The following is a 16537-nucleotide window of genomic DNA, read 5'->3' as shown; positions in this document are numbered from 1 at the left end:
GCATGCTAAGCGCTCGCTTCCGGGGCGGGACCTCGGATCCCGGAACTGGTCATAGATCTCGGCTAAAGCATCGGGGTCTTACTGTCGGCTGTCTCTTGTGCCCGCTCACGCTCGTCCAGTCGCCGCTGCCGTCTGTCGCCGCCATGGGGAAGCGACAGCACCAGAAGGACAAGATGTAAGTGGAACCTCAAACGGGAGCGGCACCCCTATGCCGCTTTTTCCTGGGCCCTCCTCTCACCTTGGGGCGCTGGGCTTCTGCAAGTGGTCCCTCTGGCCCCTACTCTCCGTGCTCACGGGGTTGGCTGCCTCACGCCTGTTCGCGCACACACACACTGCAGTGACTCCCAGTTCCAAACAGACCAGCCTTGCCTTGTCCCCGTGTTCCTCTCCTGCTACCACCGTGTTTCTTTTGATTCTTCATCGCAAGACTTGAAATGTATGTGTCTACTAGTTTTCTGCCGTCTCCTGAAACCACTACAGTCATGTTTTTGCCCCAGAACGGCACTTGTCAGGGTCCCTGTGACTTCCACGATGCCAAAGCTAGTGGTCAATTCTCAGTCCTCATTTTGTTGGACTTCTCAGCATCAGAGGATACGGTTGACCACTCCTTTCTTCTGAAGCTGCTTCTTTGGTGTGTGGGACACCAGGGGCTCTTTGTTTTCCTTCTCTTCTGTGGCCTCTTTTTCGTTCTTTAGTGTGCTTTAGGTGGAAGTTTATAGCTCAAATGAATTTTTTTTTGTTTGGTTATGTAAAGGCATTTGTTTATTAGCATTATGAGTGCGACAGGTGTTCCTGATGTATCTTTTAGCTCATTAATACTGGTATGCAGCTGTTGTTGAGTGCGTCGAGCCTTTTTTTTTTTTTTTTTTAATTTTATTGTGCTTTAAGTGAAAGTTTACAAATCAGGTCAATCTCTCACAGAAAAACTTATATACACCTTGCTACTTACTCCCAATTAAAAAAAAAAAAAGAATTTTTTTTTTCTCTCCCCCTAATGAGACAGCCCGCTCTGTCCCTCTACTCTCACTTTTCCTGTCTATTTTGTTAGCTTCTAACCCCCTCTACCCTCTCATCTCCCCTCCAGGCAGGAGATACCAACATAGGCTCAAGTGTCCACCTGATCCAAGAAGCTCACTCCTCACCAGCATCCCTCTCTAACCCATTGTCCAGTCCAAACCATGTCTGAAGAGTTGGCTTCGGGAATGGTTCCTGTCCTGGGCCAACAGAAGGTCTGGGCACCATGACCACCAGGGTCCTTTTAGTCTCAGTCAGACCATTAAGTCTGGTCTTTTTACGAGAATTTGGGGTCTGGATCCCACTGCTCGCCTGCTCCCTCAAGGGTTCTCCGTTGTGTTCCCTGTCAGGGCAGTCATCGGTTGTAGCCGGGCACCATCTAGCTCTTCTGGTCTCAGGATGATGTAGTCCCTGGCTCATGTGGCCCTTTCTGTCTCTTGGGCTCGTAATTACCTTGTGTCCTTGGTGTTCTTCATTCTCCTTTGCTCCAGGTGGGTTGAGACCAATTGATGCATCTTAGATGGCCGCTTGCTAGCATTTAAGACCCCAAACGCCACTCTTCAAAGTGGGATGCAGAACGTTTTCTTAATAGATTTTATTATGCCAATTGACTTTGATGTCCCTTGAAACCATGGTCCCCAAACCCCTGCCCCTGCTACACTGGCCTTCAAAGCATCAAATGAATTTTTCACACAAGAATTTATACATATATTGTTTTGCGACATTAGTTGCAATCCCCACAATGTGACAGCACACTCCCCTTTTCCATCCCGGGTTCCCTGTGTCCATTCAAACAGTTTCTGTCCCTTCCTGCGGTCTCACCTTGCCTCCGGACAGGAGCTGCCCATTTAGTCTTGTGTATCTGATTGAACTAAGAAGCACACTCCTTGGTGTATTATTTTTTGTTTTGTAGTCCTGTCTGATCTTTATCTGAAGAGTGGGTCTCAGGAATGGTTTCAGTTCTGGGTTAACACAGTGTCCGGGGGCCGTAGTTTCAGGAGTTCCTCCAGTCTCTCTCTGTGGCCTCTTTTTCTGTCTCCTTTGCTAGACTCCTCCTTCTCTCCCAGACCTCTGTAGGTCAGCGAGCACCAGGTTTCTTCTTCATGTATGTTTTCCGTGGATGTTCTCACCCAGTCTTCTACAAGCTGATCTTTCCAGTTTTGGCAATAGCTGCCTACTCCATATCTCCACTTGGAGGCCTCACAGACACCTCAAATGGAGTATGTCCAATACTGAACTCGATTTCTAGCCACTGAAGCTCTTTCTCCCTATCTCACTGCCTCACCACTGTCCAATCAGTTTACTCAGATCAGAAAGCCTGGGAGCTGGATGGGATGCTACTTCTCTCAACTCTCACCTCTAGTCAGTTGCCAGTCTTTCCAGCTCACCTCACCCACCCCCTTCCACCCAGGTGGAATTTATGCCATCTCCTTCTTGGACCTTGGTAGCCTCCTCCTGGGTGGATTTTCTGCTTCCTGTCTTGCTTGTCCGTTACACATAGTACCCAGAGTGATCCTTGTTAGACTTACAGTAGGTGATACCAAGGTCCTGCTTAAAACCCTTTAACAGCTTTCTTTCAGCTTTACCACCTACGTCTCAGTTTTCATCTGCTTTCACACCTTCCCGCAGACACTGTCTCCCATGGCATCCCCTCTCTTCTAGAACACACCTAGCTTTTCCCTGCCTCAGTGCTTTTATGTTTGATATCCCTGCTGGTCCCTCTGCTTGGAAAGCTTGTTGCCTAGATCTTCACGTGGCCAGCTCCTTCTCCTCGCTAGGCCTTGTTTTACATTCATCTAACTTCCTTCAGAGCCAAGCAGGACTGTTTGTGTTAGCTTGTGCATCCTCATGTCTCTTGTGTCATCATTCTGTGCCTGGCACATGGGTGTTTAATAAGCATTTGCTGAATGAGCAAATGATGAAGTTTCATGACTTACTTCCAAAGACTCTGTCCTCTGATGGTAGTAACATTTCCTCTCTTCTTCAGGTACATTACCTGTGCTGAGTATACTCACTTCTATGGTGGCAAGAAGCCAGGTAAGGTATGAAATCTTTCAGTTCCCTCTGAGGGGAGGAATTAAGGAATGATCTCATCACTGTGCAGTGAGCCTGTAAAAATTAAGAATGTAGAAATTACAGTAGACAGACTGAGGACACAGTTCAGAAAAGGACATATAGCTAAACATGTGTGAAAATGTTTAATCTCAGTAGTAATTTTTTTTTTTAATGTAGGTTAAAATGGCATTTTTCTCTATCAAATTAATAAGGAGTAAAAAGAATAATATCCCAAACTACCCAGGCAGCAGAGTCTCTGAATGGCATGCAAATGGTTAAGTGCTTGGTTACTAACTAAAAGGTTGGAAGTTTGAATCTACCCAGAGGTGCTGTGGAAGAAAGGCCTGGCAATCTGCTTCTAAAAGATCACAGCCATTGAGATTGTGGATTAAAAAACTCTTAATAGATATAACCAAAACACATGAGGTACATTAAAAAAAAAAAAGCTTAGAGGAAAAGGCACATACTTGTTTAAGCACCCACAGCTGGGTTTCTGCCACAGTCCTAATATTCCTGCAGTTATGGGCGTTTGCTCTCCAAGAAGCCTGTGCTAGTTTTACTCATATTAGCAATCAGGACAGTGCTCTTTTCACTGGACACCAGTTGCTGTTGACTCTGACTCATGGCCACCCCGTGTATCAGAGTAGAACTGTGCTCCATAGGGTTTTCAGTGGTCAATTTTTCAGCAGTAGGTCCCCAGGCCTTTCTTCCAAGGCACTTTTGGGTGGGCTTGAACCGCCAACCTTTTCAGTTAGCAGCTGAGGCACATTAACTGTTTGCACCTCCCAGAGACTCCAATTTAAATGATCTTTTTCTTAAAATGTAATTGGTTTGTTGGTAAGAGTGCATAAATCAAATTTGCTTATAGCCCAAATTTTTATTTCAAACAGATATCCCCAAAACAAATTTTCGTCGTTTACCTTTTGACCACTGCAGGTAAGGTTTTTTGAAAGTTGATCTTTCCCTTGTCGCTATTTTCTAATACTCAGGTGTTTGATAGTACATTTGATCCTTGGAGATCCAGATGTGGGCCCATCTGTGTCCCCCCCACCCAGCTCTTCCTTGCCCTGGGAGAAGGGGCAGCCAATGATGACGACAGCTGATAAGTGTTTTCTGCTTATTCTGAGTTTATGTTTATAAGCGTTGTCCTTTTAACCTCATTCTTGCCCTCTCAGGTAGGTAGATCCTATTGCTAAGCCTATTTTATGCTTGAGGAAACTGAAGCTTTGAAGACTAAAGCCCCTCACCAGGTGTCACACCAGAAGTAGTGCCACTGAGCCTTGAACCCAGCTGTCTGACCAGGCCCCTGCCTCTAATGCTTTACTTTTGTTCCACATTCTAGGTAATAACAGCAGCAGCAATAGTCAGGACTCCTGAGCCTCCTCAGTCCCTTACCTGGGAACTCAGCTCACTGGTGGGGTGGGGAGGGAGAGGGACCAGATGCAGAGCTCTTCAGATGTTTCTTTCCAGCTCTAATTCTTATGTGCATGAACAGAGGGAGGGTCTGTTGGAGAAGCAGGACTAGGTGAAGTGAACCCCAAAACCCCAATACATTGCCCCTGTCAGGGCCAGGGGGCTTGTGGGAGTAGGCAGACCGGGTGGACCCATTGGGCCTGCATTTCCCCAAGCATAAGCCATGGCATCTCTGCCCTCCAGGGTCTCTCTCCTAGAGCAAGGTCTCCCGGAGGAGCATGCGTGTCCACACAGGCCCCCAGGGGTCTGATTCCATGGGTCAGGGCATGCTGAACCTGTGCCTGCTGGCAAAGCTCTCCTGGTGATGCCAGCACCTGCCTCACCCTGGTTGAGGCAGGTCAGCCAGATACCACAGTGCCGTGAGAAAGGGGCAGAGGGGTGTGTCCACAGTGCTACAGCCGAGAACTGGGGGCCTGGCAGTCCCATCGGTAAGGGGGACAGGTGAGGCATAGGTACCCTTGGGTGGAGCTCTCCCCATGCCTACCAGGCCTGTCTCTTAGGTTCTCTTGTCAGCCTCGGGGGAGTGTGGTCTGACTGAGATTGGGTAGGGGGCCTTTTGAGGATGGGTAGTCTCATGACAACTGTGGAAATGATTTCATCCTTGGTTCTCAGTTCTCCCAAGGGCCTCAGATCTGGGGGTGGCCCATTTTTTAACTACCTTGGGTTATGGGTAAAACTTACGTTTTGAAATTGTGCCCCTTTAGATCATGTTTGAAAGAAGATGACATGTGCGTTATCATGACGCTTAGAGTTTGCTTTGGTACTGTGACCTGTCCTGGGTCAGTCACATACAGCGCCACCACCACTATTAAAGGCAGACTGGATGATTGAGTCAGAGAGGGAGGTGGTTGCCCAAAGAAGGTTTCCTGGAGGCAGGAGCCTGCTTGGTTATGGTGCCAGGGCCCTAGTGCTGTCAGGGCTGGCCTGTGCTGACCAAACTCACAAGTGATTGATGTACAAACCAGAAGCCAGGTCAGCCAGAGTTCTTTATGACTAGTGGCAGAAACCCCATGCAGGAGGAAAGGGTATTGGCTCCAGGAGGTACCAGAGTGCAGTTTCTCTTCGTCTCTTGGCTCTGCTTTTCCCCACATTGGCGTCTGTACTAAACAAGGGGCACAGTGAGGAAATCCCGCCTTCATTGCTAACCGTGTAGTCAGGATCAGCATGAATCCAGTCCCCAGAGTGTGGAAATGGATCCAGTCTTCACCTTGCCACTTCTCCATCTGCATTGCCAGCTGCTTACGCGGCACACTCTCTCTGTGACCCCAGCCACCCAGAGCTGGATCACAGCTCACGTTAGAAGGACACCTGCTTTCAGATGCCAAACAGGCAGACACCAGCCCCTGCTGGCTCTCTGCCCCTGTGGCTTTGCTAATTCACTGGAACAACACACAGAGTCTTATGGGGAGTCTGTGATACTTACAGCTACAACTTTATTACAACAAAAAAGGGTACAAATGAAGAGATGCATAGGGCTGGGTCTGGGAGGGGTCACAGTGTGGCACTTCCATATCCCCAGGAGGGACATGCTACCCTCTGCGGGGCATGATTGTCAACCACAAAGCTTCATCTGAACCTCAGAGCTCAGGGCTTTTATTGGCCTCAGCGTGTGGCCATGTTAGATTACATCAGGCCTCCTGAGGCTTAGTCAGCATCGGCCCCCACCCCCGTGGTCCCTCCTCATCTGGTCAGCCCCTACTCCTTAGCCCAAGGTGTTGGTCCAGCTAGAAAGAACCGAGAATGATGGCCAGACTGCAAGGTGATTCTGTAGCTTAAAGCTTCATTCTCAGGCAGAGCTTCTCTATGAGATGGGAAATGGTTGAGGCAGTCCTGAGCCGACACTGCTCTCTACCCCAGGTTCATGTGTCAGAACTCACTGAGGGCTCCTGGGAACTCATGTCCTGCCTGAGACACATGCCTCCCTCTTGGATCACTGCTGTGAACTGGAAAACGTGGGAGGATGGGCAGGCAAGGCACCCACAGACCACAGTAGCCCCCCAACCCCAGAATCCCTTGGGGTGGGGGAGGGCTGTCCTCAGTAGAAGAGCTTGGCCTGCCTGCTACGTGAGGTTTTGGAGAACAAATTCCAGTCTTGCCTCCTTCTTAGTCTCCTGGGGCTGCCATAGTAAATTACCACGAAGTGGGTGGCTTTGAAGAACAGAAACGTATTGTTTTACGTTTCTGGGGGCTAAAAGTCGGAGTTCAGAGTGTCAGCAAGGCCGTACTCTCTCCCTGTCAGCTCTAGGGGAAGATCCTTCCTTGTCTCCTTCAGTTTCTGGTAGTCTTAGGCGTTTCTTGGAGTTCCTTGGCTTGTAGACAGATACGCTGTCTTCCCCTGCATGTGACTCTGTTTCCAGGTCTGTTCCCCCCCTTTTATAAGATACCACTTGGAAGGGATTAGGATGGGGACCCACTCTACTCCTCCATGACCTCCTTTAACTGAACTGACAACAAAAGGAAAACCCTGTATCCAAACAAGGTCATGTTCATACATACGGGGGTTAGGACTTGAACGTATCTTTTTGTGGGGACACAATTCAATCCTTAACACTCCCCGAGACTACTACCAGTTACCCCTTTTGCACTTGAACATGGTAACAAAACCAGAACATGACACAGCAGAGCACGTGGAGAGGAATCTGGCTGCTTTCTTCCCAAGGGCCCCTCAGCTTGTCTCCTGGGACCTGGCCTTGTACTTACGGGTTTGTCCTGGGAGTATAAACCTGGAGCTTCTGAAGAGCAGTGACTTGGGGGTCACCTCTGGTCCTGGCACCCAGCACAAACTGTGAGGAACCCCAGGGATTGTCGAAGGAATGGCCGAAGAAGGGAGGAGCCGCCGGTGGCCTGGTCAGCCCTCTGTGTGACGAGGTGCCCAGCAGCTGACCAGGAGTGACTTGTGTTCTTTCTCAGTCTCTCTCTGCAGCCGTTCGTCTACCCGGTGTGCACCCCTGAAGGCATCGTCTTTGACTTGCTGTGAGTGTTCCCTCACGTTTTGGTCTAACAAACACAGGTTGTTGATACCCACTAAGGAAGAGGGTGTTGGGCCAGCTGGAGGGTCTGGAGCTCTGGGCATTGCCAAAGGAGGCAATGCTTAGGTCGCCAGACCCCTGGTCCCAGTGGCCCCAGGAGCCCTGGGTGGACCTCTTGGGGACCCAGGAGGGGCTACCTGGGCCTTAGGGACTTGGCATAAGTGCTGCTGTTACCCCTGGGCAGGCAGCATTGGCTGACAGGTGCTGCTGGTTCTGCCTGGAGTGGTGGTGACCCCGCACGAGGGGGTTATTATTCTAGTGGGCCCCCCTTACGCGTTTTGGGATGGCACCGAACTGAATACATTACACTTTATGAAGCAGAGCCATCATCAAGGTGGAGGTATTTGAAGCGTTACGCCCAGGCTTATGTTCTAGCATATATCAGCCCCTCTAATTGTTTCCGGCTCATTTTAGAAAATAGTACAAAGAAAGAAGGAAAAATTTATCATAATCACACTATCTAGGATAACCGCTGTTAATATTTATACCCACCCCCCCCACCCCCCGCTGCTTTTTTTTTTTTGTACGAGATAGTAGCATGGTTAAGATGATACTATGAAGATCGTTCTGGATACATTTTTCACTCGCTTAAGATGAGAGCTTTTGCCCTCATGTCATTCAGAATTCTCTGAGGGTATAATCTTTAATGCTGGCGTAGTATTTCATCGTATGAACAGATCACATTTATTTGTCCTTTTTTTTGGCTGGTTTTTTTTTTTATTGTTTATACATAAGCGTGGTAAAAAACCCTGACCATATTTTGAAGCCCGTTGATCCAGAATTAGTTCCCTGCTTTCTTTGACAAGGAAAGGAGCTCTCCGAGTTGCCTTCTGATACCAGAACTAAAGTGGAGGGAAGGCCAGTCCCAGGTCTCATACCCAGAACCAGCCCTCCAGGACTGAGGTTTTGTTCCCAGGCTGAACCTCACCGCCATCACGATGCCTGCTGTTCTCTCCTCCCCTCAGGAGCATCCTCCCTTGGCTTAAGAAGTACGGGACCAACCCTAGCAACGGAGAGGTAGGTGGCTGAGCAGGTGGAAGCACTCCGGTGCCTGCCCTTGTGTTCTCGTGGTCTTTGTGTGTGTCCAGACAAGGTGAAGAACCATCCGTGGGGCACAGCGAGAAAGGACTCTCCTTTCCCTCCCACCTCACACACCCATTCCTTTCTGGAACTATTCCCTGTATGTGCACGTATGGATACATGTATGTATCTTCCCTTCTTGGCCACAGACATCCTGCGTGAACCCCACCGTACCTTGCTTTGCACGTGCGGCCACAGCACACGTCAGGGCTCAGTGCAGGCTTGTGTGTCAAGCCCTGCCTTGCTCTCTGAGGCCGCACAGCATTCCTCTGCATGGGGTCCCGTAGTGAATTTAAGTCATTTGCGATCAGTGACGAGGGGTGCAGGGATATCCTGCACATGTTCCCTTGGGCACATGAATGAGTATCCTGGTTAAGGGTGGGGAGCATTTGTAGTTTTGGGAGCCCTTGGCAAGTTGCCTTCCAAAGTTCATTTTCAACTCCTACCAGAAGCATGCAGACAAAAATGCCTGTTTCCCCAATCCCTCCACAGCATCGTATGCCATCTATTTTTTTTAGTTTTGCTAATCTTACGGCAAAAAAATCATTTTAGTTTGTATTTTTATCACGTTAGGTTAAGCAGCTTCTTATTGGCATGCATAGATAGCTAGATAGCTGCCGTCGAGTCAACTCTGACTTATGGCAACCTTATGGACAACAGAACGAGACGTTGCCTGGTCCTGTGTAACCCTCACGACCACTGGCATGTTGTGCCAATCCGTCTTACCAGGGGTCTCCCTCCCCCTCACTGGCCCTTTGTGGGGGCCACTCACACAGATGTGTGAGGCCGAGAGAACAGTGTGAGAAGAGTCGGGGTTTATCTGGGCAGCGTGGGGTGCAAGGTGAGGTTCTGGGGGGTGGGCAGAGTGGGACTGGCTCCAGAGGGCCTGAGCCAGGGGGCTTAGGGCCGTGTCTGCCAGGGTCAGGAGCCTGGCCTGGCTTGACCTTAAAGACAGCGAGCTGGGCGTGGCCCAGTCAGCCCTTTGACTGAGAGCGCTCCCCGGAGGCCTTTTGGAGAGGCAGACTGGTTTGCAGGCTTGTGGTAGCAGCAAGGCACAAGGCAACCCGGGGCCGTGATGCTCAAGTGGGAGGAGCAGGTGGCGAGTGGATGAGCATAGCACCCTGGCTGCCAGCACAGGGTGGTGAGATGCTGTTGGTTTAGTCCTTATTTAGTGTGCTCTTGACGCAGCGGCTGCAACAATGGGCTCAAGCATAACAACGATTGTAAGGATGGCACAGGACTGGGCGATGTTTTGTTCTGTTGTACGTAGGGTTGCTATGAGTCAGAACTGACTTGACGGCACCTAACAACAACTTGGTGTTTCTTTTGTGTTTTAGTAAAAAAAGTTAATTCACAATTTCTGTTCCTCCCCACAAGACCTGAAGTTCCTCAGCCATGAACTCTCTCAGCCATCAGGGGTCTCAGGGACCCAGCTCTGAGCAGAGCAGGGAACGCCTGTATTTTACCCAGTGGCTTTGCCCTCTTTGTTGGATGTGTTTATATTTACCTTACTCATCCACCACTTTTTTTGACTTGGGGCACACTGTGCTAACAAGAAGAAAAGCCAGAGCTACTGACAGAGCTTGGGTCCTGAGCAGCCCATCCACTGGGGCTGAGGGCCCAGTGCAGAGAGCACTGTGGCTGTGAGCTTCTGAGGCTGGAGGCCTGTCCACGGCCCTTGTCACGTGCTAGGCAGGTGTAGGAGTCTGTGTATGTTTTTCAGGTTGGGAGGGTGGTTCACCAGTTTCCTTTTCCCTGCTCTTTGAGGAAATGAGAAACTTGGTGAGCTGGGCTTGTGGCAAGTATTCTCGGATCAGCTGCAGTCTTTGTGCTTTCCTACCCGATGTTTGCCATGGGCATCTGTAGTGTTGCCTCCCTAAAGGAGAGCGCGCTCCTTTGGTTGTCTGCTCTATCCTTACTCTCCCTGTCGAGTGAGAGTGACCAGCCATGTTGTTAGTGAGGTTTGCGGTTAGGAGCCACTGCTGAGGTCCTGACCTCAGTCAGGGAGACGTTCTCTGTTGATTTCCTGAAGTATGGGCTCTGCCACTGGCCTGTTCCCTTTGTGATTGGCTCTCTGCTCCTGAGTTCTAGATGTGTGTCTTCCCTGGCCTTGTGGCGTGTCTGCCTCAGCAGAGCCGCCCAGGCGTCAGGCGGGGTCCTCTGCTTCTAAGGCTCTGCTCTTGGCTTTGTCAGTGGTGGGTTTTGCTCCCTATGGTCTGCATTCGAGGGTCTCCCTTTTGTTTACTTGCCCACATCTGTCATGTGCCCTTGTCCACACCTGTCATCTCTCTCTTTCCTGGTGGATGTCGTTCATTCAGTCGCAACTGTGGGGTTTTTGTTGGTTGGGTAGCTTTGCCCTACAGATGTTCATTGGGGCTCCTAACGTGTCATGGTGGTGGCTCTGCACTGCCAGCCCCCCGGGGACAGGACCATGGTCATGTTGTGGGCTCGCCTCACTGACGCTCTGCCATTCCCCTTTGCCTGGCGGCCCTTTCTGGATGAGTTTCTGCAGAGGCCCCCTCGCCAGTCCAGCAGATCTGTACTGAGTGCCTGCTGCCCTTCCCTGGCCTGGTCTCAAAAGGGCCTCTGTGGGGTAAAGGGCCTCATTTTATCCTAAGGAAGGTGGACTTTGTCCTTGGCTCTGGAGAAATAACCCTTGGAATAATTGGGGTGCCTTGGTCTGGGACTTCCAGGCCACGCCTGAGGATTTGTGCTGGCACGTGGGGGTTGGCCAGACCAGAAAAGAGTCACCTGGAAGGCCGATAGCAGCTAGCTCAGGAGGCATGGTTTAGCCAACCATGCAGGACTGGCCTATAAAAGCCTGGAGCCCTAAGGCTTGGAGAAGATCCTCGTCAGCGAAGGAAGGGTGATGTTCCCTCTCTGAAATGCCGCAGGTTTGCACTGGAAACCTTCCCCGACCTCGCCTGTATGTGTCTTCCTTACAGTGATCCTGACTTATATCCTTCTTAGTATAATAAAACCAGTAGTCAGAAGTTTATCTTCTGTGAGTTATGTAACCCGGTGAATTAATGAACCCAAGGGCAGTGTCCTCTTAACTTGTAAGGTCCTCCTTCGCCCTGGGTGGCTCGGGGCAGAGAGAGTATGCTGCATGGGCAGCTGGCGGGGCAGATGATGAAGTGAGAAGGCGGGGACTGGATCAGTCTCCACATTTGGGGGATTGGATTATGCCAATTCTTATCCATGAAGCTGTCATCGTAGCCTTGCTCAGGGCTCTCTTGGCAGATGTGTGGGCTCAGCAGAGCCCCTCTCACTGCTTGCTGAGGCAGGTCCTGGCGGTGTTGGTTGCCATGAGCACCGGTCCTGGGCTGGCTGGCCCTGTGCCCCTTCTCGGGGGCCAGAAGTGAGTGGTGTTCGGGTACCTGAGCCTGAAGGAGAAGGACTCTCTGGTGAGAGCAACCTTGAGGGCAGGGACCCTGCTGCACCATCCTGATCCTTGCCTGCACAGTTGTGTGTGTGTGTGTGTTGGGGGGCGGTAATTGGAATGCAGCCAGCTGTGGAGGAGCAGATGTGGCCAGTCAGGGCCTGCCCTGCAGGGATGGGCCTCGTATGGGGCTGGGACACGAGGACCGTGGAGCTGAGGCTTGGGCCAGAGGTCTGGGAGAGGAAGGCTGAAGGCTGGTGTCTTCCTTTCCCTGCCCCCACCCAACACTAGGAGATCCAGGGCTAGAGGTTGTGCCAGCCAGGGGCTTGAGCCAGGGGCTGACAGCACTCAGTGTTCCCTCCTCCGTCTCTCACACCTCTCCTAGCCTACCCTCAGCACCTGTACCACGGCCGCTGTGACTGTGTTAGTATATGGGGTTGTAAACATATTACGGAAACCTGCATATAGAGGCTCCCACTTTCACATCGCCATACACAACTCCCCAGCATGTTGGTGTATTTATTCTTTTTCTCACTTTTTAATGTTTTTTTTTCCCCAAGTATTCGTACAGCAGAACAATAAGGTGGACACTCGCGTACCCACTACCCTGCTTAAGAAATACATCCGTTTTTAAATTTCAGAAGAAATTTGTGCTTACCAGAAAAAAGCTTAGACTTTGCAGAGTATAAAACAACCCTCTTCCCTGTAGCCTCATACTCCAGCCCAGAGGCACCCCTGTGAACAGAGCTGGTGTCTGTGTGTTTACAAACCTCTCCTCCCTTAGAGCAGGGGGGTGCATAACCAAGCCCCCCTGTGCCCACTGGTCCGTGGCTGCCCTTATCCTCACTAGTGCTGTGCCTCGGGGCCTCCCAGGGCAGCAACCTGCCACTCCTCCCATTCATAGCTGCAAAGGGCTAGATGTCCAGAGACTTTTCCAGTTTCTTTCGCTCAGCTTTATAGCCTTGGCGTTTTTTTCATATCAGTCACTTATTTGTTATTATTAAATTATTTATATTATTTGCATTAATTATTAATTCATAATATACAGTTCAGAATTATTAATTCTTCCTTCTTCTTCCAGAAACTAGATGGACGGTCCTTGATTAAGCTAAATTTTGCGAAGAACAATGAAGGTGAGTAAGCACTTGTGTTAGTTACCTAGTGCTGCTGTGACAAATACCACAAGTGGGTGGCTTTGAGGGACAGAAATGTACTTTCTCAGTTCAGGAAGCTAAAAATCTGAATTGAGGGCTCCGGCTCTAGGGGAAGGCTCTTTGTTTCTGTCGGCTCTGGGGGAAGATCCTTGTCTCCTTCTGCTTCTGTTCCTCAGTCCCTCGGCTATCCCCACGTGGGATCTTCTCCTGTCTGCGTCTGTGGTTTACGCAGTTCCTTATAACTCAGGAGCGATCAGGTTTAAGACATACCCTACGCCACCGCGGGGTATGTCTCAAACCTGATACGGCCTCATTAACATAACAAAACTCTGTTCTAAACGGGATCGCATCCACAGTACGGGGGTCAGGACTCCAAGGCATACTTGGGGGGACATGGTTCAACTGCAGCGTCACTTTCACAGCCAACTTAAGGATAAGGGTTGGCCCGCAGAACCCAAGGCCCCTGCTGCCCACATTTGTGTACAGAGTCAGTCTTTCTTCTCTGATCAGGCTGGGCACTTACTTTTAGTTTCTCCCCCAAAAAAAGTGTAACATGATTTCTTCCTAAAGGTCCAGGTAATTTGAAGCCAGGACAAGTCGGGGGTAAACTCTTGGGTGCTGGGGTCTTCTTTCCACCACATCCTTTGTGGGCAGTTGGGCCCTGTGAGTCACAGGCCACATCTAGGCAGAGGCTGTGGTCTGTTCATCACTGGAGGCTAAAGCTGCTTTGGCCGAGTTACACAGGCTTAGGGAGGCAGCCAGGCAGTGGGTAGGTGGTCTGGACGGATCTGGCAGGAGGCCTTTGGGCTGGGCTTCTCTCAACCATTGGTTATAAAGCCCCAGCCCAGCCCTGGAGTCCCCGTGTGCCTTATGCCCCCTATGTGCCCCTGCTGATCTTGTTGGTCAGCTGCTTGAGCTGCCCTGAACCCTGGTCTTGTTCCAGGTTCTTTGTGGCCATGCCCATGTGAGTGTGCATGGTTAGGAGGCTGGCTGTGCTCCCTGGTGGTGAGTGTTCTGGGGAGATGTTGAAGCACTGAGGCCGGGCCACATCTGACTACATCTTCAGGAAGCACAGGGCTCAGGGTGACAGAGTGTGTGAGCTTTGGTGACAAAGAAACTTCATGTCCCTTCACCCCTCAGTGATCAGTAGTTTCAGGAGGGCCATGGGCTGTGTCTCCTTCAGCAGATATTTACTGAGGGCTACCACATGTAGAGAGCAAAACAGACACTCTGTCCCTGCAAGGAGCCTGCGTCCTGGTGGGTGGGGGGGAACCAAAAGACAGTCCACAGTGATATGTCAGGTGCTGACTCTGCCAGGGACAAAAGGAAAAGGGGTAAGGGCAGAGAGGCCCTTAGGAGGACTTGCTGACAAGGCAGCAGTGGAACAAAAATCTGCCTGAGGGAGGAAGTAGGGGTATGAACATCTGAGGGAAGAGCATCCTGGACTGAGGAAACGGCTTGTGCAAAGGCCCTGAGGTGGTGTGCTCTGGGCATAGCCAGAGTCCAGCGTTCTAGAATAGTGTGCGTGAGGGGCAGAAGCAGGTGATGCAGCTAGAGAGGTCAGGATGGGACAGGGAGCACAGCAGTCCTGTAGGGCCTGGGGGGCACACAAGGAACCTCTGAGAGGAGAGGCGAGAGCTGACTTGACTTCTGTTTTTTTTTAACAACTTTGACCCAGCAGTCAGCCTCTTTGCTTTGTTTTTAATTGAAAATTCCAGAAACATGAAAGTAGAAATAGCATAATGTGCCCCCCCGACATGTATCCATCATCCAGCCTTGTGGCCTGCCTTTATTTGTACACCCACCCAGCACCCCTGAGGATGGCTCTGAAGTGATCCCAGACATGGTATCAGTTCAGGCTTAGATTCGGTGGGTATCTCTAAAAGATACCTGTACCAGTGACCATCGAGTCGATTCCAACTCAGGGCGACCCCTTGTGTGTCCGTTTTCAGTGCTCCATAGGGTTTTCAATGACTTTTTTCAGAAGTAGATCACTAGGCCTTTCTTCTTAGGCACCGGTGGGTAAACTCGAACCTCCAACCTTTTGGTTAGCAGTTGAGAGTACTGTCTATTTGCACCACCCAGGGACTCCAAAGATAAAGACTTAAAAAGACACAGTATCGTTATCGCATCTAAAAAAATTAACAGGAGTTTCTTACTATCATCAATTATTCAGTAAGTGTTCAAATTCTTGTAATTATAATTTTTTAGAGTTTTCAAATCAGGCTTTCCACAAAGTCTGCATAGGTGCGTGTGTGTGTGGCTGATAGCATCTCTGAGTCTCTTAATGTATAAAATTATTACAGATTTTTAACCTATAAGATCTCCCTACTCTCCCCCCCTCTTTTTTATTTTTTTTTTTAACTTGTTGGGACTTAACATTTGCACAGGGTCTCTGGCTGTAGGGGCAGCAGCAGGCAGAGCAGCTAGCAAGGTTATCGACCCAGCAAGGGGTTGGGGTGAGGGGGGAGTTTGAGAAGTGGCAGGTTCTGGTGTGTTCTGAAGGAAGAACTGACAGGTCAGCTGCTGAGTTGACTGTGGATGTGAGAGGTAGAAAGAGCATTCTAGGACAAGACCTTAAAAGGCTGGATGTGTGTTTTCTGAGGCGGGCAAGACTTCAAGACGAGGAGGCCAGGGGCGGTAATCACTAAGGGGTGGGCTGGGGGCCACACAGAGCAGACTCTTCCCAGAAAGGAGATGCAGGGGTAGGTTTTGCAGAATGGATACTCATTGCCGTTGAGTCGATTCCGACTCATAGCGACCCTATAGGACAGACTAGAACTGCCCCATGGGGTTTTCAGGGAGCGCCTGGTGGATTCGAACTGCTGACCTTTTGGTTAGCAGCCATAGCACTTAACCACTGTGCCACCAGGGTTTCCATGCAGAATGAATAGGGGTACACTAATGGTTAAGAGAAAGGGCTTGAGCAGCTGACTGTCCCTCTGGCATTCAGCTCTGGGCATGTAGGCACAGGAGTTCTGCCTGGGGCTGTCTCACAGACCCAGGCCGAGTTCTCACCTGCCCTGGCCCGAAGTGGTCTTCATTTGGACTTTTTTCCTTAATGCTCGCTGGGTTTCATGTGGTAAGCCAAGGTGGGAGACATGGACTGACTGTGCCTTCTTTCTAGGTAAATATCACTGCCCTGTGCTGTTCACCGTGTTCACCAACAACACCCACATCGTGGCCATCAAAACGACGGGCAATGTCTATGCCTACGAGGTGGGTCTGGCCCCAGGGTGTGAATTGCGATGTGTTGCGGTTCTGCGCTGGGTGGGAGGCTAAATGTAGCGCCCCCGCCGGCAGAGCAGGAGCTGTACTAGACTGTGAGGAAGGCTTCTCTGCTCCTTAGC

At 50.4% G+C, this 16537-nt stretch overlaps 1 protein-coding gene across 1 annotated transcript in view; it reads left to right on the top strand.

Annotated features, from left to right (window-relative positions):
* The first annotated feature begins 15 nt into the window (after nt 1-15).
* The window catches only part of PPIL2 (peptidylprolyl isomerase like 2), a 32359-nt gene continuing 15837 nt past the window's right edge, over nt 16-16537 (top strand). Inside the window, exons 1-7 of the mRNA XM_003419331.4 lie at nt 16-175; nt 3002-3051; nt 3960-4005; nt 7453-7515; nt 8537-8588; nt 13115-13166; nt 16315-16406. Coding sequence (XP_003419379.2) covers nt 144-175; nt 3002-3051; nt 3960-4005; nt 7453-7515; nt 8537-8588; nt 13115-13166; nt 16315-16406 — 387 coding nt within the window. The 5' untranslated portion in view covers nt 16-143. The remainder of the gene's footprint in view (nt 176-3001; nt 3052-3959; nt 4006-7452; nt 7516-8536; nt 8589-13114; nt 13167-16314; nt 16407-16537) is intronic.

This window comes from Loxodonta africana, chromosome 19 (assembly GCF_030014295.1).
Source record: "Loxodonta africana isolate mLoxAfr1 chromosome 19, mLoxAfr1.hap2, whole genome shotgun sequence".
Classification (NCBI taxonomy): domain Eukaryota; kingdom Metazoa; phylum Chordata; class Mammalia; order Proboscidea; family Elephantidae; genus Loxodonta; species Loxodonta africana.
Note: the sequence above shows the minus strand (reverse complement) of the source record. Positions and strands in the feature narration are given on the sequence as shown.